At 45.6% G+C, this 23,665-nt stretch overlaps 1 protein-coding gene across 6 annotated transcripts in view; it reads right to left on the bottom strand.

Moving 5' to 3' along the window:
- Positions 1-23,665, bottom strand: part of WDFY4 (WDFY family member 4) — a 294,231-nt gene that overhangs the window by 195,020 nt on the left and 75,546 nt on the right. For all 6 annotated transcript variants that reach the window (XR_009212844.1, XR_009212843.1, XM_032142065.2 and 3 more), the window contains exons 14-20: positions 13,188-13,402; positions 12,053-12,147; positions 10,875-11,109; positions 10,364-10,440; positions 9,026-9,247; positions 7,738-7,916; positions 1,147-1,378 (exon numbers count right to left, since the gene is read on the bottom strand). Coding sequence is in view for 4 of the 6 variants with exons in the window: in XM_032142065.2 (XP_031997956.1) it covers positions 1,147-1,378; positions 7,738-7,916; positions 9,026-9,247; positions 10,364-10,440; positions 10,875-11,109; positions 12,053-12,147; positions 13,188-13,402 (1,255 nt within the window). In the remaining 2 variants the exon portion in view is untranslated. The remainder of the gene's footprint in view (positions 1-1,146; positions 1,379-7,737; positions 7,917-9,025; positions 9,248-10,363; positions 10,441-10,874; positions 11,110-12,052; positions 12,148-13,187; positions 13,403-23,665) is intronic.

Below are 23,665 nucleotides of genomic sequence, written 5' to 3'. Positions count from 1 at the left end.
AGACTAGCCAACATGGTGAAATCTCGTCTCTACTAAAAGTACAAAAAATCAGCTGGGCATGGTGGCGCATGCCTGTAGTCCCAGCTACTTGGGAGGCTGAGGCAGGAGAATGGCTTGAACCAGGGAGGCAGAGGTTGCAGTGAGTCCAGATCATGCCATTGCACTCCAGTCTGGGTGACAGAGTGAGACTCTGTTGAAGAAGAAGAAGAAAAAGGAGGAGGAGGAGGAGGAGGAGGAAGAGAAAAAGAAAACTATGGCGAAGTCTCCCAAGATTTGTCTTACCATGAAATAGATGCACTCCAGATGCGAAACTACCAGAGCTTAAAACATCCGTCAAGTATATAACCTCATTCCCTAAAACTAAACTGTTAAATGACAAGAAACCTGACCTGAAATAGGCTGAGCTGAAATGTCTAATTTTCAATGAGCTGCACAGCCATGGCAAACACCCCAGTTTGAATTAACATACTGGTCTCTAAGTCAATGATACCCATTGTGCTAGTAGAGAAGGGTGGCATGAATATAGAATTGGTAAGACTTTGGCTCTAGACCTGACCTCGTCCCATTGCTCTGGCCAGTGCCATTTGCCACAGGAAATGAAATTCAAAGACATCATGGGCCTGGAGACAGAAATGCTCAAGAGCACTCAATCGCCCTTCAGCACATACAGGCCACTGACATAGATTCATTTATCATTCTTTCCAGATGGGAGCTGACCCCTTTGACTTGAGGAGCACAGAGAACAATGCTCCCTGCTTGAATAACAACAATCAATAATGAAAATGTGGATGTTTTGTCTGCCTGTTTAATAATTGAAGACAACAGTATACTTTAGTTAAAAAGCTTCTTCATTAAAAGCAATGTGACTTATTTATCTCATTCTCTTCTCTCTTTCTTTGCTGATGGTATTGCCCAACCCACCTCTTCCCCATTAGGGCTTTGGAGCTGAAATCTAAAGATATTGTCATTTCGTTTTCTGTGACATTTTCTCTTGGGTTGTAAATATATAATGATACAATTACAGAGGTCTTCCCTAATGACTGACCTTAACGCTGAGCTTATTCTCTGCAAATATGCTATAAATAACTGGATGTCCATTTAAAAACTAATATCAGCAAGAACATTGCAAACCAAAACACTCCATACCTCGGACATGCACAGCTTGGAAGTTACCACAATATCTTGGGCCAAGTTTGTTAATAACTTCCAGAGTTTCCATTGAAATGGCTTCTTCAAAGAGGTATGTGGGGCCAAGACGCCAGATTAGTGAAGACTTTTGTTTCCAGACTCGAGGGGTAGCAATATATCCATAAACATCCACAAATGCGGATGGATCCATAGAAAGGAAAGGCCCTGGCAGAGCCTGGATGTATAACATCTGTTAAAATAAAAAGGACAAGAGTGAGTAGTGTTTGATCTCAGAGTTAATCAAGTAAATACAAAGTGATATAACATGATGCATCTTATTCTCATCTCATAGTAAAAATGTATTTTATCTAAAAAACTAAAATATAATTCTCAAATCTCAGAAGTATGCAGCAAAACAAGTTATTAAATGTGGAGTAAAAAACTGACACTGTCCTTTTGAAAATAAATTTGATAAAAAATATTAAGAAACAAAAAAATGTCCACCTTTCTTATCTCAGTAATTCTACTAAGAACCTGAATGTCTAGTATTGGCAAATTAATAAAGTTTTATGTATGAGCAATAATTACATACATACAGAGTGGAAAGGAAGAAATAAAACTGTTTCTATCATGTCCATGTAGAAAGTTCCAAGGAATTTTTTTTAATATCCTAGAACTAAGAAGTGAATTCAGCAAGGTCACAAGATACATGATCAATCCACAAAAATCAATTTTATTTTTGCAGGCTAACAATAAACAAACAGAAACTAAAATTAAACACAATACCACTTACAATTATGCACAAGAAAATGAAATACTTAGTAAGACACGTAGAGGATCTGTATACTGAAAATTCCTAAGTGATGATGGAAAAAGTCAAAGACGACCTATATAAATGGAGAGACATACCAGGTTCATGGATAGAAAGGTTCACTATAGTAAAGATGTTATTTCCCCTCTAGTTGATCAGTAAGTATAATGCAATTCCAGCAAGGTTTTTTGTAGACACAAACAAGCTAATTTCTAAAATGTATATGGGAAGGCACAGGTCCTAGAATAGCTTAAACAACTCTGAAAAAGAAGAATTAAGTTGGGGAAGGAACTACTCTAATAATAACTTATTATATAGCTATAAAATCAATATAGTGTGACATTGGTATAAAGATAATCACATAGATCAATGGAAGAGAATAGAGAACCCAGAAATAAGCTTATATAAGAATGCTCACCTGATTTTTGACAAAGATGCAAAAGCAATTCAATTGAGAAATGATAGACTCTTCAACAAATGGTACTGGAGCAGTTGAACATCCACAGGCAAAGAAATGAACTTAAACCTTACACCTTATACAAAAATTAATTCATAATTGATCACAAACTCAAGTGTAAAATGTAAAACTAGAAAATTTTTAGGGAAAAAAATAGGAGAATATCTCCAGGATCTAGGACTAGGCAAAATATTCTCAAATGACACCAAAAGCATAAGTCATATAAGGAAAAACTAATGAATTATACTTCAGCAAAACCAGAAACTTTACCCATGTGAAAGAGGATTAAAAGACATGCTACAGGCTAGGAGGAATTATCGCAAATCACATACCTAACAAAGGACTAGTGTCTAGAATATATATGTATATATATAGACACACACACAATACATGTATATATTTTAAAACCCTAAAACCCTAAAACCCTTAAAACTCAACAGTTTAAGGCCAGGCGCAGTGGCTCACGCCTGTAATCCCAGCACTTTGGGAGGCCGAAGCAGGTGGATCAGGAGGTCAGGAGACCGAGACCATCCTGGCTAACATGGTGAAACCCCGTCTCTACTAAAAAACACAACAAAAATTAGCCGGGAGTGGTGGCGGGTGCCTGTAGTCCCAGCTACTGGGGAGGCTGAGGCAGGAGAATGGTATGAACCCAGGAGGCGGAGCTTATAGTGAGCCGAGATCGCACCACTGCACTCCAGCCTGGGCGATAGAGCGAGACACCGTCTCAAAAAAAAAAAAAAAAAAAAAAAAACTCAACAGTTTAAAAAAGTAAACAATGCAACCGGGTGTGGTGGCTTATGCCTGTAATCCCAGCACTTTGGGAGGCTGAGGTGGGCAGGTCACGAGGCCAGGAGATCGAGACAATCCTGGCCAACATAGTGAAAACCCATCTCTACTAAAAATACAAAAATTAGCTAGGCGTGGTGGTGGGCACCTGTAGTCCCAGCTACTCTGGATTCTGAAGCAGAAGAATCCCTTGAACACGGGAGGCAGAGGTTGCAGTGAGCCGAAATTGCCCCACTTCACTCCAGCCTGCCAACAGAGTGAGACTCCATCTCAAAAAAAAAAAAAAAAAAAGCAAACAATACAATTAGAAAATGGATGGACATCACTGAGGAGAATATACAGATGGCAAATAAGCACATGAAAAGATGATGTTCAACCTCATTAGCCATTAAGGAAATACAAATTAAAAACACAGTGAGATATTACTACACAACTATCATAATGGCTAATATAGAAATAGTGACAACATTAAGTGCAGAAAAACTGCCTCACTCATCCATTGTTAGCGGAAATGTCAAATGATACAATCATTTTCAAAATAGTTTGGCAGTTTCTTATAAAACTAAACATTCAATTACCATAGAAACCAGCAATTGAACTCTTGGAATTCATCCCAGATAAATGAAGACTTAAATTCACACAAAAACCTGTGCACAAATGCTCACAAAGCTTTATTTGTAATAGCCAAAACCTGAAACATCCCAGATGTTCTTCAATGGATAAATGACTAAACAAACTATGGCACATCCATACCTTGAAATACTACTCAGAAATAAAAAAGAATGAACTGCGGCTACAGGCAAAAGTTTGGATGAATTTCCAAGTATACTTCCATATATTGCTGTGTGCCACATTACAATGTTCCAAGTCAGTGTCAGAGCACATATGCAATGGTGGTCCATCAGATAATAATATCATATTTTTACTGTACTTTTTCCATGTTTAGAGTGTTTAGATACACAAATACCACTGTGTTACAGTTGCCTACAGTATTCAGTACAGCCACATGCTGTCTAGGTTTGTAGCCTAGGAGCAATAAGCTATACCATATAGCCTGAGTGTTAGGTTAAATGAGAGGTTAAATGAACTAAGTAGTATACAAGATTTTCTATACTTCGAGGCCATACTATTTTTTTAAAGGGATAAAACTGAAATTACAAAATATGATAAAGTAGCAGGAGGGTAGCTAATCTTCTTTTCTCTATTTTTGAGCTATTTCAAAATGCATTTATATTATTATTATAATTACTATAAAATCACTATATATAAGAATATGTTTATAAATATGTACAATTGGCCCTGCATATCTGGGGGTTCCATATCCTTGGATTCAACCAACTTTGGATCAAAAATATTCAGGAAAAGAACAATAAAAAATAGTGCTATAACAATAAAAAATACAGTATGACAACTATTTATGTAGCGTTCACATTGTATTAGGTATTATAAATCATCTAGAGCTTAGTTAAGCATGCAGGAGGGTATGCATCTGTTATTTGCGAATACTACACCATTTTATTTAAGGGACCTAGGTATCCATGCAGTTTGGCATCCAGGAAGGGTCCTGGAGCCAATCCCCTGAGGAAACTGAGGGATGACTGTATTTTTCTAAATGAGAGTTTACATAATTTCAGAAATATTCTTTTTCACCCTACCAATTAAGTGAGATTTTCAAATAAAAACAAACAAATTGTTCAACCACCAAGGCTTGCCAGGAGTATGATTTTCTGTGCTCTCTTCTCTCTCTGTTCTCGCAGGCACAGTGTCCTCCTCTCTCTCCCACACTGAAGCACCACTCACCCCTCCAACCCACCTTGCTCCTCTCTTCCCAAATTCCCAGTGTATGCACAATGCCCCATTCAGGTTGACTAATAAATGTCTAATGTCTCATAAAGTTTCCAAATCATTTTGCCCAATTCAAACTATTAAAATGCTCCATATCTTTCCAAATTTATCTGAGTTTCCTTTGGCAATGAAAACAAAGGCTCAGCATTTTGAGAAGGGCTGTTAAACTAGTCAAATTAAGCTGAAGTTCTCACATCTTACTCTTGTCCAACAGATGCTTGCATCAAAACACAGGCCTTTCTGTTTATCCCGGTTGAGTTTCACTTTCTGGTCCTGACCCAACTTGTTGAGATTATTTTGGAAAGTGCTCTCTGTCAGTCTTGGCTTTGGCCACTCCATATAGCAACACACCACTCCTGGCCTCCCTGTTGATGGCCCTAGGCTTAGTAGGTCCCGCAGGGAGGATGTTAATGCCTGTACCGCTTCACCCAACCACACTACCAGCCAGTTATGTTCCTCCTGTGGCTGTACATTCAATTCAGTTCATCAAGTGTTTATTCCATGCTCACTGTGTATCAGCCCCTGTGCCAAGTTCAAGGAAGGTACAAACATCAATAAGACATGCCTCAAGGTATATGAAGTATTTCACAAAATATCAACATATTCTGCGAAAGAAGACAGGAACAATTGAACTCAGTAATTGAGCCTAAACAGATAAAAACAAAGATATTGCAACCACAAAAGACACCACACATCCCATCCCAACGAACGTGAGGGACTTCTGCTTCCTCTCTAATGACAAGTCCAGCCCTGTTCCGTGTCTCTACCTTCTGGATAAAAGTTATTAACATTCGCAGTCACCAAATTGCACCTCTTTCCAGCAGCACCCAATTCAGAACAGACAGACCTCCACTTCTTTAAGCCCTCTTAAAAATCACCTAAAATAAACCTAGTTTCTGTAACAAGCCACTGCTAACTCCTTACTACCCCATGGGATAGGGAATCTCTTGCTATAGTCAGTTTAAATCTAATTTTTATTTTATACTATATGTATGTTCCTGGAGGTCTTTGGCTTATAAGCATAAATAATTCTTAGAACCTAAAACAATCCTTAGCACCTTATACTATATGTATGTTCCTGCAGGTCTTTAGTTTATAGGCATAAACAATTCTCAGCACCTAAAATATTAGCTAACATGTAACAGGTGCTTAATAAATATTTAATGAGGAAAAGAAGAAAGAGAGAAAGGGAAGGAGGGAGGACTGATACTGTCAATAATTGGAGAAAAGGTTAACTATGTTTTGAAGGACCTGTTTTTTCAATGCCCCTATCAAAATCTTTCTGGTCGGCCAGGCGCGGTGGCTCACATCTGTAATCCCAGCATTTTGGGAGGGCAAGGCAGGCGGATCGCCTGAGATCAGGAGTTTGAGACCAGCCTGGCCAGCCTGGTGAAACCCCATCTCTACTAAAAATACAAAAATTAGTGGGCATGGTGGCGGGCGCTTGTAATCCTACCTAGTCAGGAGGTTGAGAAAGGAGAATCGCTTGAACCCTGGAGGCAGAGGTTGCAGAGAGCTGCCCCATTGCACTCCAGCCTGGGCGACAAGAGAGAAATTCCATCTCAAAAAAACATATATATATATATATATATGTATATGTATATGTTTGGTCATCACTGTCTTTTTTTGATAATAGGACTTTACCAGCAGATGGTATCAAATTCACCTATATGTGTCCCACAGAATTTGGGACTAAGAATTTGTTCTCATCTAATGAGTCTTAACCTGGAACAACTTTGACCCCCAGGGGATATTTAGCAATGTCTGGAGATGTCACTGGTGGTCACAACTGGGCAAGTTCAGGGGAGGAACACTATGGCATTTAGGGGAAATCCAGCAACCCTGTGTATGTAAGGTTCTCCATTCTGGCTGCATATTAGAATCACCTAGAAAATTTTATAAACATTAGTAAATTGTCAAATTACCTGACCCAGGGAGATTCTGATGTAATTATTCTGGGTGCAGCCTGTGCAAGAGAACTTTAAAAAGCCTTTGCAGGTGATTCTAAAATGCAGCCAGGTTGGGATGCTCTCCCTGGAACTTGTGTGAAAATCCAGCCGTACCTTCCTTCTGTGGTCTTCCGGGCCCTCTCTTCTCTGACAATGGCTGCTGGCTCATGCCAGCTCCACCTTTTCCCAGCTTTCTCTTGTACCTGGGGTGTCTCTAAATGACAGCCATGAGATGCTTCCTCCAGCTATACATTTGCATTCCATTACCTTCCTCATGGTTCTTGCTCTAAATCTGACAACACGTGTTGATGTCTGCACACTCTAGTGCCCTGCTCTTCCGTGTGGTGCAAAGATGAGCTGCGCTGGCCTCACCTGGGAGCTTCTTGGAAAAGTCATACCTTAGGCCCTGCCCAGACCTCCCTGAGGAGTTTGCCCCTCAAAATGAGAAGCTTTGCTTTGTTCATTCTGGAGTTTTCTATTTTCATGAACATGACTATTCTTAGAGATCTGGATGCACATCTTCCCTTCTGCCCTGGTTGTGTGACCTTCAGTGCATTTTCTAAAGATGTCCTTTTCATGTCTGAGCTCAGCCAAGTTTCCTGAACAGTAAGGCGGATTTCATTAGATGCCAACCCTACCAGTAATAAACAAACAAACAAACAACAACAACAAAAACATAGAATGAAACCGAAGCCACTTCAGGGTAGTAGCAGGAGGTATGGTTGTGGGGCAAGTGCAGCTTGGAGGAGCCATCTCACCTTGGCGGAGCCAATGACCTGTCCATCCAGACAGGTGGAAACTGTACAATGCCTTTTCATTTCCTTAGTGACAACGACAACCAAGTGATGCCACTGACCACAAGCCAGGAGCTGGCCACACCTGACCTGAAGCTGGCATCCTGCAGAAGGCTCGGAGTCATCCTCAGGTTCCATGACATCTGGAAGACAGCATGAACACTGAGTCTCACGTGTGGTGCTACGCTGCAGGAACCCAGGAGAATGGGGAGGGCGTAGGGGGATGTCAACCACTGTGGGCCTTGTACCATGGATCCCTAGCACCTCCTCTCATGAAAAATGACAACAGCAGCATCAATAGCAGCAGTCATTCTTTGAGCTCTTCCTTTGTGCCAGTTTTAAGCATGTTACAAATATCAACTCATGTCATGTTCACAGCCCTGTGAGGTAGGCGCTCACACATGCCCAATTTACCATCCTGAGGCACAGAGAAGTTGGGTGACTTGCCCAAAGTCTTGCAGCCAGGATTCAAACCCAGAAACCAGGCTTCAGGTCTACCCCAAGGTAGACTACCTCCACAGAGACTCCATTGCAGGCCGAGTCCCAGAGAGTTGGATAGGCAGTTGTGCTGTGTACAAAGGTGTCAGCCGCTCCCACTGTTTCATAGGGCCTCCCAATGTTTTCCCTATGAAACAGTGACACTCTCAGGACACAGGAGAAGAACAAGTGGCCAGAATCCACTGGACTTGACCATCTCAGGCAAATGAGCCTGGAGAACAATGCTGGGCTCCAAAGGGCAGAGCCAGGGCTGGCCTCAAGCACTGCCAAAGGAGGGGTGGCCCTGGGCGCCACGCCAAGCATGGGCCAGCCTTCTGGGTTTGGGGTTGAGCATATGTGGGAGTGTCTATATGTCTGTAGCTGCTTCGGCTCCAGCTAAATTGTGTGTGTTCTTCACAAACCTCACTCAGGAGAGGATGCAGCCTGTGTCCCAGTGAGGCAAAGCCCTGGGTCCCATTGTGACTGTTTGGCCAGGGCGAAGTTTCTGGAAAGCCACTGAGCATCATCTCTGAAGTTGTGCCAAGGGCTGGGGCCTCATCTGCCTGACACTTACAAGCCTAGAGCCCAGGCCACAGTGAACCACAACAAATATTGTAGACCTTTCACCAGGTGTGGAACCCAAGGGAGCAATTTCCAAGGATGAGGAGAAACAGAGGGTCAGCAGGTTTCTAACCAAACCTGTGTTGAGAGCTTCTGACTTAGCCCCATTTCCCCCACATGTGGATGAAACTGGCTTTGGATGCCAGCACCTTACCCAGAGGCTGAAACTCCTTCTCTTCTGTAGAAACAACCAAGGAGAGGTCGTCTGGGCAGAGGCTGACGGAGAAGCAAACAAAGGGCTGCTCAGTCCTGGCCAGGTGGCGCACCAACGTCAGGAAGCGCAGTGGGTGGCCCTCAGTGGCAGCTCCATGCCGGCTGATCAGGAACCAGCAGGAGAAGGTCAGACCTCCGGGAGGAGGGAATGGTCTGGCGGCACCTGGGTGGGAACACAGGCATGCCCTCAGTCTTTGTTCTGCCCTGCCGAGCAAGCATGTTCAGATTCACTGTGGTGCTGGTTTAGCCCGGGTGCAGCACCTACTGGGTGCCCTGTCTAATGACCAGTTGTCTCCTCCCCATTATGGCATGCTGCCTTACCAAGGGAGGAGAGAAGACCTCGATCTCCCTGAGGTCCATCACATGTGGGCTCCTGGTCAGCTGATCTATAGCCAGGCAGTGTGCTCTGTGGGGCAGAGGACCTTGGCCTAGGTCAGCTGAAACTTGGATAGGAAAGGGCACCAGTCTAGGAATGCCATGTGCCCTCCCATCACATAACAGGGTTGGCGATACAGACAGGTCCATTGTCCTCACAGAACAGGCAGGATCAGCTGCTGTGTCCTCAGACTTGGTGCCAACTCGCATAGAAAAACGTCATGAAGGCAATGGCTCCCCAGCACCCATGATCCCATAGAAACCCCAAACCAAATTCTCCTAACAGAATGTGTGGCTCAGGCAGCATCAGGCACTTGCATTGTCCCACCCAGTGTGTTTTCAGCTGAGTGCAGTGCTGTGCACAGGAGCCACTTGCCAAAGATTGGTATGTTCTCAACAGCCATCAGCCCAACTCATATTTCTCTCTAGAGAGAGATCTAAGACCAGTAATGTGTCCATCTCAGCCTACATCAGTCATCAGCAAAATGAGCCAATTTTTCAATGTCAATTGAGTCCCTAGCTATGGGCTGGACCCTTGGGATGCACAAGGAACAGAACACCTTGCTCTAAAAGAGGAGCAAAGTTGAAGAACAACTAATCTGCAGATACTCAGGTCAAAGGCAAGACTCATGTTTGCTTTTCTATTTTTGAAACTGGGTCTTACACTGTAGCCCAGGTTGGAGTGCAGTGGTTCAATCATAGTTCACTGCAGCCTGGAACTCCTGGCCTCAAACAATCCTCCTGTCTTGGCCTCCCAAATTGCAGATATTACAGGTGTGAGCCACCATGCCCAGCAAAGCTCACACTTTATTGAAACACCAAGTAAAAATCTGCAATCAAGGCTATCTGAAGACTCATACATGGGAAGGGATGGAGAGCTAAACCACCTGGGAAAAACACCTACCTGTCCCAATTCCTCCAGAGACAGAGTACTCAGTGCTGGTTCCCATAACTGTGGACAGGGTCGGAATAAACAAACAGCTGGAAACAGAAAATTGTCTCAGATCACTGGACTGCAAGCCAACCTCTTGCACTGACACAGCTAGTCTGGGCCATGACATCTTCCCACTCTACCCTCCTGGCGACACTGTAACCCTCATTAGACCATAAGGTCCCAAGGATGGACTGCAGCTGGTGCTGGTAGGATGCCTAAGGGAAGGAATTGCACTGGAGGCAGGATGGGAGGGTGTTCCAGAATGCAGCCACACCAGGGGAAAGAGGGTCTTGGCCCTCCATAGCTGGGGACACAGCCTCTGGGAGGCCACTGAGTAGGCGGGTGTCCATGACCCAGACATTTTCCTCTGATGAGTGGTGAGATTCAATGGGAACTACAAGTTTGCAGTCAATATTATAATTCATCAGAGGCACTGCAAAATTAATAAAGTGCATTTTAAACATGTGAAAGTCTGTCATACCCATAACCTTCCACGGACATGTCAAATTCCACAAACGATGGGGCCAGGGCTGCCCTCTGAGGCTGCAGGTTGCGTGGGGAGGTCATGGAGATGAGGCTCAGCGCTGTCTGAAGGGCAGTAGTTGAATCCTGGGATTCCCCCAAGGGCTGCGGGGCCCCTGTGACTCCAGGGTGCAGGCCAGTATCTGGGGCAGCTGGCCAGGGCCCCTCAGCCGAGCCCTGTGCAGTCTGTGACCCTAGGGCAGCAAGCAAGAGAAGAGATATGTCTTTGCTCAAAGCATTTCTGTCCTGCTTCTGACAATAACCCCAAAGTATCTGCCACAGCCCAGAAAGAGAGTTCCGTACAGTCACCAGGTACTTCCTAAGCACCAGCGAGGGCAGCTCCCTGGCCCCCAGCCCGGGCCCCCTGCTGAGTCTGATAACAAGGAACTGTGTTGCTAACCTGCTCCTTCTAGAAACTTTTCTTTCATTCCAGCACAGATCCCTTTTCCAGCATAGCACATTCTACTGCTGCCATCTCTGTCTCTGGCTTGCCCCACTGGAGTTACTCACTGGAGCTTTGTCTCTGCTCACCAAGCCCACACTTTCCTTCACAGCAGCCTCTCCTTGAAAGCTCCAGGCTCCCACCGCAGCTGTCAGCCCCAAGCCTGATCTTGCACTCTTGCTTCTCCACTGGGCCTGCCTGTTTCCTTAAGGTCTTATGTGATCTTACGTTCAAGGTGTCCACAACTTTCTTTTCTCTAAGCTGGTCCCCTGGCCAACATTCCCCAGGTACTAGACCTGACACAGGGGTACCATCTGCATCTTGGGCCTCCAAGGCTCTGACATGCCCTTGAGCTGTGAGCTGTACAGAAGGCTTCCCTGCACACCTCTGTCTAGTGCAGCGCCAGGTACTGCTGTGTCATGAAGGAAACTCTGTCTCTGCTTCCATGATCTGGAACCCAAAGGGATCATCTGTCTTATATGTCTCGGTGGGAGGTCATCTTTCTCCATCTGCATATGGTCTTTCTCCAAAAACCAGGAATTTCTTTGCTTTTTCCTCAGTTGCTCCATTGAGCAGCAGACAAAACCATGTTTAAACATGTTTGCTTTCCCACCTGTTGTAAAGGATCCCTCAGCAGGAATGCCTGTCATCTTTTAATTCCCATTAACCTGCCCTGTTCTTGCCGCCGTCCTCACCTGAGCACCCAGGGTTGCTTCTGTGTGCATGAGATGAATCAAGAAATTTCACTGTGGCCGACAGAGGTGAGGGAATTCCAAGACCTAGAAACTGTCTGAACATAACATACAAGAGGACCAAATGATGACATTTTACTAGGAACAGTGTTCTCCAACTTTGTCCTGACCACTGTCCTAGATGCCCGGAGCTCCCTGACCTCCCAGCCCCGCTGGAACACCCTTTCTGAAAGCAGTGTGGAGACAGGGTGTCTCTGCCCTGCCAGCCAGACCAGACCAGAGAGCTGGTAAGTTTAGGAGCCTCAAGATGGATGTCATAACAAAAAATAAGGTCACAAAGTAAATTTGTCGCAATTGTTTCTAAGTTTCTAATGTAATTTTCCATGCAGCACTATAACCAGCAGCCTCCTCTGGCAGCCGTTGTGCCCGCCCCTGGGTCCCATGTCTGCTGGCTGGAAAGGGTGTCTGTGCGCCCTCTACAGTTGCTCCTGTGTATAAGCAGCAGGGCCCCCCGCCCTGTGCATGCCCCTCAGCACTCAAGGTGGCATAGGAGACTCCTGCCCTCCCCAGTAGCTTCCCTTCCCTCTGCTCTCTTGTCTTCCACGTCTGCTCCCTGCCTCCTACCCTGTGCACGTTTGCACTTTCTCTCCCTGCTGTGGCTCTGCAGGAATGTGGCTTCATGCAGAGGCTGACAGCAGGAAAGCCTCCTGCAGGATCCAGGTCGGTTCTGCCCCACTCCCCTCCATGTCTGCAGTCCCTACATGCTTACTGCCCAACTCCCTACAGGACACAGTCAGGCCCTCCCAGCCCCACCCCTCCTGGCAGAGCCTTCCAGGCCCAGTTCCCTCCTCTCTTTGTCTAGTGAACTCCACAGGCCTCAGAATGCAGCTCCACTTCCTCAGAGCCCCCTCCAGCCCCCACGTGCTCCATGAGAGGGGGCTATGTCTGCTTTGTGGGCACCTGCACACTGCCTGGCACAGACCCAAGGCTCAGCCATGGACTTCCAGCCTTGAATGCTGGGACAGAGGCATGCCCTGCATCTGTCCCTGCAGTCTCTCCACTGCCCATTGTGCAACCCCTGCCCTGCAAAGGACATGGCTGCCCAGCTTGGCGGCACTGAATATGCAGCATGTGGTACCTTAGCACATCCGGTTCAATGGCCTGGGAAGCGAGCTTCTCAAAGATTCTGATGAGGCGTGAGTGGAGGGGGCTGCCGCTGGTGGCCAGGGCTCTGTGGCAGGAGGCCATGAGGGTCCCGAGCATGCCCGCCTCGCACATGACCTGGCGGTTCTTCTCCGACTTCACCAGGGACTGGATGTGACTGGCTAGGGAGCACTGGATCTCCTCGGAAAGCTAAGAGGTGACCAAAGCAAGCTGTGAGCCCTCCAGGGCAGAATACCTTGTGGGCAGCTTTGATAGGCTCCAACTTGGCCTGGGGTGAGTTATGGAACAAGGAGACTGTGCCCACCATGCCCCATCCCCACTACACCCACACCTGTCTCAGGGTTCTTCCAGTGCCCTCCTCACCTGCAGGGGCAAGTCTGTGGGAGGCAGCCTCTGGCAGGACACAAGCTGCCCAGGTCAGTGTGGGGAGAGGTCAATGGCTTAAGACGGAGGCCACATGCCAGCAGGCAGGAGGCTGCGTCTGCCCCTTAGACGTGCTGTGTTTGGCCCACACAATATATCAGCAGTTTCTGAATTAACTGCTAGCATTGAAAAGTCTGAAGACGTCACATAAAAATCCAGACTTGTGGCCCCTCTCAAAAGATGGGAGGATCTGGCCATGCTGGCTTGCACCTCTGCGGGGGGAAGGTGGCTGGTGCTGGGTGGGAGCTGTGCCCTCCAGGGGTCCAACATCCCCCCAGCTGGCTTTACTCCCCTAACAGTTCCTGTGTTGGAGTTCGCACCCCCGGAGTAAAAGGTGGAATCTTCCTGGGAGTACAAGCCTAAAAGAAGTACCACTTACCAAACATACACACTCTGCCTTGACAGACACAGGCCCCACCACAGACATCTCAAACCACACTCAAAATCTGCAGGCCAACTAAACTCTCTGGGGAGAGGTGTTTGCTGAAGCCACTCTCATCCCCTGGGTGCCATGTCCCTCCGCCCACCCTCCCATCATCCTGTGCCTGTCTCTCAGTCCTAAGCACATGCTGCCACATGAACAGCTGTGCTCTTATCTTACCCTGAACTAGGTTTCCAGCTACTTCCCTCTGCTTACATCCTTTGAAGCACATAGAAAAGAGTGCATAGACCGGGCTCAGTAAATATTTGAGCCCAATACCACACATTGCTTTTACAATCATTCTTTCATTGTATAAAGATAAATCTTTGGAATTATCCTTCCCAGGCTGGATAAAGGGTTTGGATTGGGTGGGATGTTCCTTTACAAAAACTCTTAGGACTGTCCACTTTCTCTTTTGTTGCTGGATAAGATGTTGTATCAAGTGAGAGGGATACAGGTTAGATCTTAATGGAATTTTCCTTGTCCCAGTGGATGCTATGGTGCTCCATGCAGATCTCCTTCTCCAGATGAGAGGTATACCTGTCACAGCTTCCCCTTCTCTGCAGAACTGCCCTCCACTAGGTAAGAGCTGCCCTGCCCAGGGGCCATGGAGCCCTACCCACCCAAATACACATACACACACACACTTACATGCCCCCTACCTACATACACACACACATGCATCCATACACACATGCACACGCACCATACATGCCTGTGTGCACACACACGTACTCCAGGCTGGAGCCAATGAGGCCAGTGCCCTTGGGACTGTGTTGTGCAATTCATGCCTCAGAATCCCAGGGGCTCCGGCTGAGACAAGACTTCGCTGTGAGCGCATCCTCCTTCAGCTGCTTCCCTGCCCAGCTTCCCTCACTCTCCTTCTCTCCTGAGTCCTTCCCTCGACAAATCCCACATACCTGGAGCCCTGTCTCAGGCTCCACTCCCAGGGAACCCGACTTGAGGCACCAGCATTCTTTCCATGTTTTATACCTTTGCCACAGTTTGTAGTTTCAAGAAAGGAGATCAATGGCCATGTAAATGAGGTCTAGACCACCAAAGTGAAGCCAGGAGAAGCTGTGAATACACTACCTGAATAATCTCTCTCTAAAGAGGACTAGGGTCTGGTCTCTTCACATCGCAGACCACCTGTTACACCATCCAGTAAGAGCTTTCTTGGAGTCCTCCCTGCTTCCTCTCTTCCTATTCTTTCTCAAACAAGAATGAAGTGGCTCTCAACATCATCTTCTGGGTAAAGCTCTAGGCATTTAAAGATGAATAAGACACTGACCCTGCTTTCCAGGGATTCACAGATTAAAGGTGAGACAGGTGGGCAGACACATTTTCCCAGCACAGTGTGAGACGTGCTCCAGCAGAGAATTTACAACATCTGAGCACAGCGGGTGGGGTGGTCCCTGCAGCCTCTCACACATTTCACAAGGCTCTTGAAGTTAGAAGAGACTCAAGGCCTGGCATCTACTGTGAGGGCTAAATTTTATCCTGGGATGAGAATATCTCCTGGGTATTTAGGCTGCGGCAGGCCCTTTTCTAAGCATTTTGACATGCATGGATTATGCAATCATTGTGAGAGGCCTGTGAGGGAGGCACTGTTATCATACCCATTTTACAGATGGGGAAGCTGAGCCCAGAGAAGGAAATTGCCAAGAGCACATGATAAGGCTAGAACCTGACTGACCCCGAACCTCTTGCTCAGTCACCTCATTGCACCATCTGCTCTCCACGCGGGCAGTCATTCGAGGGGTTCCCTGTCCAAAAATGGTCAAGAGTATGTTGCTAGCAGTAAGTGACAGAAATAAATAAGATAGTGTTCTTCCATATGTAGCTAACACAGTTTTATAGCACATATGTTTCAAGGATTAAAATGTATGAAGAAAGATATTTACACTGTTCATCAACAATTTCTAGACTGTTTTGAAAATTGGATGGCTCACCCAGGGCCCTGTCACAGCCTCCCACCTACCTTCCAAACACATGGGCCCTGTAGCTCTTGCTTCACACTGATGGCATTCAGAGAAATCCCCATCTCTAAGACATCTTCAATAACATTTCTGGTTTAAAAGGTGAGCATTGAGGGAAGGGGGATAAAACTACATTAGATTAACTTTCCAGGGGGACTTCCTTCCCAGGCTGCATTTTGCCATTCTGAAATGTGACCATTTGCCAGTATTGCTGTTTTCCTGAGCACATGATGTCACTGATGTGGAGGAGAGGTCTTGCCTGAAAGACAGGTCCCCTTCCCCAGAATGTGGCATCTGCACAGCCAGCCTGAACTGGCAGATGGACATGTGTAGCCCAACAAGGATCAGAAATTGAAAGCAGAAATGCCAAAGCTAATTCACTCTGAACTATTCCATCACTTTCACTCTTCCCCGTGGAAATCCACCCAAAGTCCTTGACTCCCTTCTCCAGGCCTTTTTTCCGAGGCTCCAACTCTCTCTTCCTTTGTCCACCCAAGCCCAGCCCCTGCTTCTCTTCTCAAAACAGAAAAGTAACATCCACCCTCTTGCCTTGAATATCTCATCTCCCAAAACTTCGATTATTTTATTTGGTAACTGCATTATTTCAATTCAGGGTGAGAGTTGGGATTCAGTCTGCATGAACCAAAAGGCAAAAATAACATCACAATGTATTATTCAAAAGAATTACAAAGAAATGTCTACGATCTCCAGTTTTTATTACCAGCACTTCACTTATTGCATTGGGGACTTCTGGGTTTGTTGGTTTGTTTTGGTTTTGCTTCTTTCCCCCCACCATAGCAGGAATACTTAAAATCTAAATATGCAAAAAAGAAAAACAGAAAGTTTTCAAAAGGGAGAAATGCTGATTTTGTCTAGTGATGCCGCAAGTTTACTCCAAAATTGCTCAATACCCCATAATGGAGGAGAGAAAATTGATCGTCCTCATTATCACTGCAGCTCTGTCAATACCAATATTGCTTTGTTTTGAATAAAATGTGCTGTTTTTTTCAATGTTGGTTCCAGTAAAATGGGGTTTTAGTGAAAATATGAGCAGTAGCAGGAAACCAGTGTGGTTTCTCCCCCTACAAATGGATTGATTTTCCTAACGCATATTACTTCCAACGCAGGAGACGGGATGGAGGTGCAATTAGGACTCAGTGGTAAGAGCACAGGGTCACCAGGTTGGCCAGCGGGCTGGGCCCGCAAGGCAAATTAGCACAGAGTGATTTGCGGGGCAGCCTTAAGGAATTTTCTGCATTCTCCACTTAACGGTCTAGCCTTTAAGTCCACGCTGTCCAGCTGTGGATGTTCATTCTTATGTATCGCCCTCTCTCTGTTCCCCACTTTCTCTCTTGGTCCAGATTAATATGGTCCCCAAAGCCCAGTGAGGGCTGGGTCCTGGAGCAATGGGTCCCCTAAAGAGGCATGGGTGTTGGGTTCAGCATTCCAAGATATGTGCGTCTTCTGCATATGAACCAAGTCGTCCTCACACAGAAATAAAAACCACCAGAAAGGCCCAGTGCCTGCTGCCCCAGACACTCTGAAAGCACTAGGGACTTTACTGAGCTACTCGAACTTGGATTAATCGTTTGTTCCAATTTGGTCAAAACGTCCTTTTCTTCATGATTTTGAAGACAGATGATAGACTTTGAGTGACTTCAGCTCTGTAAGTTATCAAAGACTGTAAATGAAATGCCAGCAATAAATGGGGCCTACAGATGAGCTTTACTTGACAAGATATGGCTTTTGCCACGGCCTACTTAGAATTATGTCTCTCTTTATATGAACATGAACTTTCCATTTTGCCACGGTCCCTCAGCCTGATATGCTGCTTCACGGTGCCCATACGGCCTGGTAGGCTTGGGAATTTATGATCGTGGTTTAGGTATAAGAGATTCCAACCCCCATGGAACCAGCAGAATCCACATGTAAAGGGCCTGGCTTCTTCAACGTAATTAGGCAGATCTGTAACCATGTGGGTGGGTGGGTGCCTGCTCCAAACTTTCTGTTTCCTTTCCAAATCACATGCAGATGATGGGCAATTCGTCCTGTAAACAGAAGTCCAGGATCTCACATCTACAGCGTATTTCTCTCTTTCCCATTTCTCTTCCTATCCTCCACTTTTGTCCCCTCTTTACTGCAGCCGTAGTGACAGTCTCAGCTTCTGCTAAACACCATGCCCTTTTCCAATAATGCCTGGAGCTGGGAATGTCCTTTCCAATCCCATCCCTTTGCGGAGCTCCTGCTTATTACTCAAGAGACAATTCATGTGTCCCCTCATCCAACAAACTTTTTCTGACTTTCCCAACCAGCACTGTCCATACTTCAATCATGTTAAATTCCACACTATGGCTGGTTCTCTCTCTCTCTCTCTCTCTCCTCCTCTCCCACCCCCACAACACAGTGGGTGGCTGCTCGACCCATGACTCTTCACCTTGGCTTCCCTAGTGCCCATCTCTGCCTTAGACATTAGACAGAATAGCCGCCTAGTAAGCACAGGCTACTCTAAAACACAATAGGCGCACCTAACCCAGAGGGCTGACAGATAGTCAGAAAGAGTGATGTGCCAATGAAGTGTTGAAGGATAATGAAGAGAGAGCTAGGCAGGTGAGGAAAATGGGCTTTCAGGGAAAGGAAACGGCACATGTGAAGGCGGGGCAGGTAAGAGTAAGCAGAGCCTTTCAAAAGGTTGGGGGGTCATGAGGCAGAGTTGCAACATTCAGGCCCTCAGGTGCCCTGCAAAGGGGCTCGCTGTGCTGCTGGCCATACCCTGCCCCATGCCAGCGCATGGAGCAAGGCAAACACTGTGCACAGAGCCCTGAACTCCTCAGATTGCCAGTCCTGGAGGGCTGGGAAGCCTGGAGACCGAGCACTGACCTTGCTCTTGAGAACTGCCTAGAGATTCACCACTTTTGGTGCAGCTGATCTGAGAGGCCCCCAAGTCTCTGAAGCAGCCTCCACCAGATGCTCCAGATGACAGGACTACCATCCAATTTTTTGTCCCCATTCTAAGCTCTGGTCCCAGGCCCAGACTAATCCAAATCAGTATCCTAACACCCACTCCAGGCCCTGGTACAACAGTCCCCAATTGGTCCCCAGCATGGAAGTAAGGGCTTGTTGCTCTAGAAGGTCCCCATCTGTAGAGAGCCTGCCTGCCAGGGACCTCCCAGCTTGGTCCTGACTTTCTGGGGGTCCTGGAAGTGGACATGTCTGTGCCCCAGCTCAGAGCCTGCCCACCTGGCTGGACGCTAAGCTCACCCACCCCCAAAAGGTGAAATTCATTATATGATGTCCTCATTTCACTTGGGACTATTACTGACCTTGCCCTAAAACTGCTAAGACTTACACTCTTCTGTCCTTCCCCACCCATCATAGACATGCATTCAGACATGGCACAGGCCTCATTGTCTCTGCTGAATTTTGATCCCATGGATTCTGACCCTCGCTCAAGCTGATAGGGACCCTTCTCCTCCCCATTTTAACATCTGATGACTAACTGCCCCTCCCTGCCTTAAGCCAGCTACACTCAGCTTCTCTTAGATCACTGATAAAGTGCAGAACCAGCCAGAGAAAGTACTGAGTCTTCTGACTCATGAGCAGATATATTAACATACTGTTCAATATCAACTTCCTGTTATTAATTTATCAATAGTATAATGTCAGTTGGAAATATATTTAAAATGTATTACCTTCTACTTAATAGTTTCAGAATTTTATATACCATGAACCAGAACAGACTGTCAGAGCTAGAAGGGAAGGGAGCGGGTGTGGGGAGCCAGCCTCTGATGCAAACATGCACAGGGCAGGAACTGTACTAAGGACTTTACAACTATGCTCTCTTCTACTTTTCTCAATGGGAAAATATCATCACACCCATTTTTCAGATGAGAACACTGAGACTTAAAAGGGTTCCGTCAATCTCCTCAGGCCACATAGCTAATGGGTGGCAGCTCTGACATGCTAACACAAGCCTTACTCCAAGGCTCATGATTTTGATACTGCATCATGCACTGATTATAAAAAGCTGGAATTTAGTATCTCATAAGGGTCATAAGTTGATGGCCTAGAGAAGTGTTTCATTTGGTGGGCTTCATTTGAGTGGGTTTCTATTTCTGTTTCATGTCCCCTTAATTAAATGCAGACACCTTTAGAAGAGCAAGTGCTCTCCTTTGGCCACAAGCTCCACCACTGACTACTGTGTTCACCTGGCTTCACTTATGCATGTTCATTACCTCTCTGGAGCCAAGATGTTGAGTCTGTGATCTCTGTGATCCAGGCCAAATCTGAGTAGTTGAAATTGAGATACAGAGAAACAAGGTAGCCTATGTATGTCATGGAAAAGGAACATTATCAAGGTCAGCTGATAATTAGGCCAGGGCTGAATCCATCTGACTTTAACTTACACCATCATTCCACATCCATGGAAGCTTGCTTTTCATCCCTTCTTCTCCATATGAGATTATGTCTGTTTACTTTTTAGTTTTTAGTTTTTAGGTTTTTTTTGAGACAAGGTCTCACTCTGTCACCCAGGCTGGAGTTCAATGGCACGATCATGGCTCACTCACTGCAGCATCAACCTCCTGGGCTCAAGCAATCCTCCTGTTTCACCCTTCCAAGTAGCTGGGGCACACCACCATGCCTGGCTGATTTTTTAAAAGTTTTTGTAGAGATGGAGTTTGCTACGTTATCTAAGCTGGTTTCAAACTCCTGGCTTCTAACAATCCTCCTGCCTTGGACTCCCAAAGTGCTGAAATTATAGGCATGAGCTACCATACCTGGCCCTGTTTGTGCGTTTTAAGAGACTACCGTGAGAAGTCACCTGGATTTTGACCAGAACCTGAGCTTTTCCACTGAGGAATAATAGAAATACTTTGTGTAAGGGGTTCAGTGGGAAAGAGCATAGGAAACAGATTTTGAATGTATTTGGAATATCTAATGTGTTATAATTTAACAAAGCAAGAGTCCTACTTTACCAATTTCCTCGTTGGTGGAAATGGCTCTTTTCAAATAGCCTGCCCTTATGCAATGCTATCCAGGGCTATTAGTGCTGTCAATATTTTAGTTACTTGAAACTCAATTAGTTCAGTGTTTGAAATACAGACTAATTCCAGAAAATGGCACCCTTTCTAAATTTAGGCATAAATGAGTTGATAGATACATGCAGCCCTGAACCCAGTCTTCTCTGTGTCTTGCCAAGCTGTTCTGGAGGCTTCCATGGTAGCAGTGTCTTCACTGCAGCCTTTAGATCTCTGGGATTCACCCAAAAATGACTCAAGATGCAGACTGAGGACGACAATAGTCTCTCTAATGTCCTGGCCTGACTGTGCCATTGCCTTTCTGTAACCTCCTACTTCCCTATGAGAAAGGCAACTTGGTGGGCGGCAGGAGGTCCAGTCCTCAGATCAGGCACGTACACTCACTATTGCAGCAATGTTGACTCTGTCGCTTAATTCCTGCGAGTTTCAATTTTCATCTGCAAAATGGGTCTACTGATATCCACCTTACACAGTTATTATGATGATTAAATGATAAAATGCTTGTAAAGCTTTTAGCAACTGATGATAGTAGCTGCACCATTTAGCAAGTGCTTCCTTCCTGTGTCCCTGTGCATGTTCTGCTCACCATGCTAAGCTCCATGCATTGTTCCATGTAATCCTCACAATAATATTTCAAAGAAGATGACATTATCCCCACACTATACAAAGGAAGTTAAGAATCAAAGAGGTTAAATAATTTTCCCATGGTTCTGTGACTGCTTGGTGACCCAGCTGAGACTTGACCACAACCTGCTGTTTTCAGAGCCTGAAGTCTTCCCTCTATGGTAAGTGTTCTGTAAACACAGTGATAATGACAATGATGACATTGACAGTGATGTGGATGAATGGCAACCCAATAAAGTTGAATTCTGCTAGCTCAGCATTCAAGGTCCTCCACAATGTGGCTTCAAGTGACCTTTCTAGCCCCACTCATCCATATGTTCCACTCATGTGTTCTATTTTAGCCTTTTCATCCCTGTGTTCTATTCTAGCCTAGCTTAACTATTCAGAGTCCCCAGATAGGCATCTTTGTGCTTCTTTCTGTGTCTGAGCTTCTCTTTCCTTCCTCTTCTACCTGATCTGGCATAAACATCCCTTTCCTTTAAAGCCTAGCTCTGGTGTTCCACCTCTCTGAGTCTTTCCCTCTCCTATGTCCCAAGGCCTTGTGGGCAAACCTCTGTTACAGCCATCAGGGTGTTGTTTTACTGTCTTCTACACTTCCCTGCCTCCCATCCTCAAACCCAGATTTCAGGTCCTGTGACGTTTGTCTCTGAATGCCCAAAGGCACATAGTAGGTGTTCTGTAATTATTCACAAAAGCAAACATATCACATGGGCAGCTACACAGTCTGGCTTCAACCTCTGCTAAACTAGACCTGGCTTTCCACTCTCTGCATTGTGATTGTCTGGTGCACAGCAAACACCCTCAGTTAAGACCTGATTAGAAGCCGTAGCCCTCAAGGAAGTGGAATGGCATTTGGGACTGGAAAGCCCTTCCAATACTGGTCAGAGCTATAGCCCACGGCCACATCTCTTATGACAGACCCTCATGGCTGCTAAGCCTGCTAGAAAAGGAAAGTATCTTATTCTCAATTAGTTACTTTTTTCTGGGGCCAACTCAGCTCCAAGAGAACTGAGCTGGACTCCATTTTTGCATTGTGCAGAGTAAAAATCCCACCACCCAATTTCTAATATTGATGATGATGCCAGAAGCAGAAAAACAGCTGCAATATCTGTTTCCAAAAGCGGCTTGTAGAGCTAGCATTTTGGAGGGGAAAAGAACAGCCAGAATGAAAGAACCACAGAACAAATATAACGTGGCCACCACTGGAAATAAACTAGAAGAGAACACCCATAAGGTTAAGTCGTGGCCTCCAAGATGACATGTGCACCTTGGAAAGCCATCGATTTCTCATCCATACGGGAGAGAGAGCAAGTGAATAATGTAAAGTGGGTATGGATGTAGGGAGTATTAGAAACCACCAAGCCGACCTAAAGGAAGATGACAGGAGACATACTTTCCATCTTGCTAGTAACACTGCCATCTACTGAAACTCTCTGCTCCATTTCCTACACCAAAACCTGCGGAGGCCTGCAGTTTTGTTTCAGCATTTTCTTGTGTGGTCTCATTTCTCATTTGATTCACTATTCTATCTGTTGTTGTGAGGTTTCCCCCACTCCCTTTCAGAAATTAATTACTGTAATTATCCAACCTTAATAGCTGCTGATTTGGCATCTGCAGAAAATACTGGAGAAAATGCACTACATTTCATTTGCATATTTGAGAGACAGCGAGGGAGAATTAGACTTTTCCTAAATTACTTATTGTGACCTGAATCTAGAAAAAGTAACTCACTCCAAATGGAATTATTATTTGCATACTTCATTTGTCCAATTAGCATCATAGGATAAGCAAAGAGCAGAGGTTCTTCCCCATATGGTGATGTGATGACTCAGGGAATTCATCTAAAACTGAGGCTCATCCATGGAGTTTCCAGGCCTGTAAGAGGTCACAGTGGATTTTTGCAGAATGCATCCATCAGCAACTGTTTGACTGCTAAGACCACCCAGACCACTGGCTGTGCCTTTCCAAT

This window comes from Hylobates moloch, unplaced genomic scaffold (assembly GCF_009828535.3).
Source record: "Hylobates moloch isolate HMO894 unplaced genomic scaffold, HMol_V3 SCAFFOLD_3, whole genome shotgun sequence".
Taxonomy (NCBI): Eukaryota; Metazoa; Chordata; class Mammalia; order Primates; family Hylobatidae; genus Hylobates; species Hylobates moloch.
The sequence above is the reverse complement of the archived record's forward strand: the minus strand, read 5'-3'. Positions and strand labels throughout refer to the sequence as shown.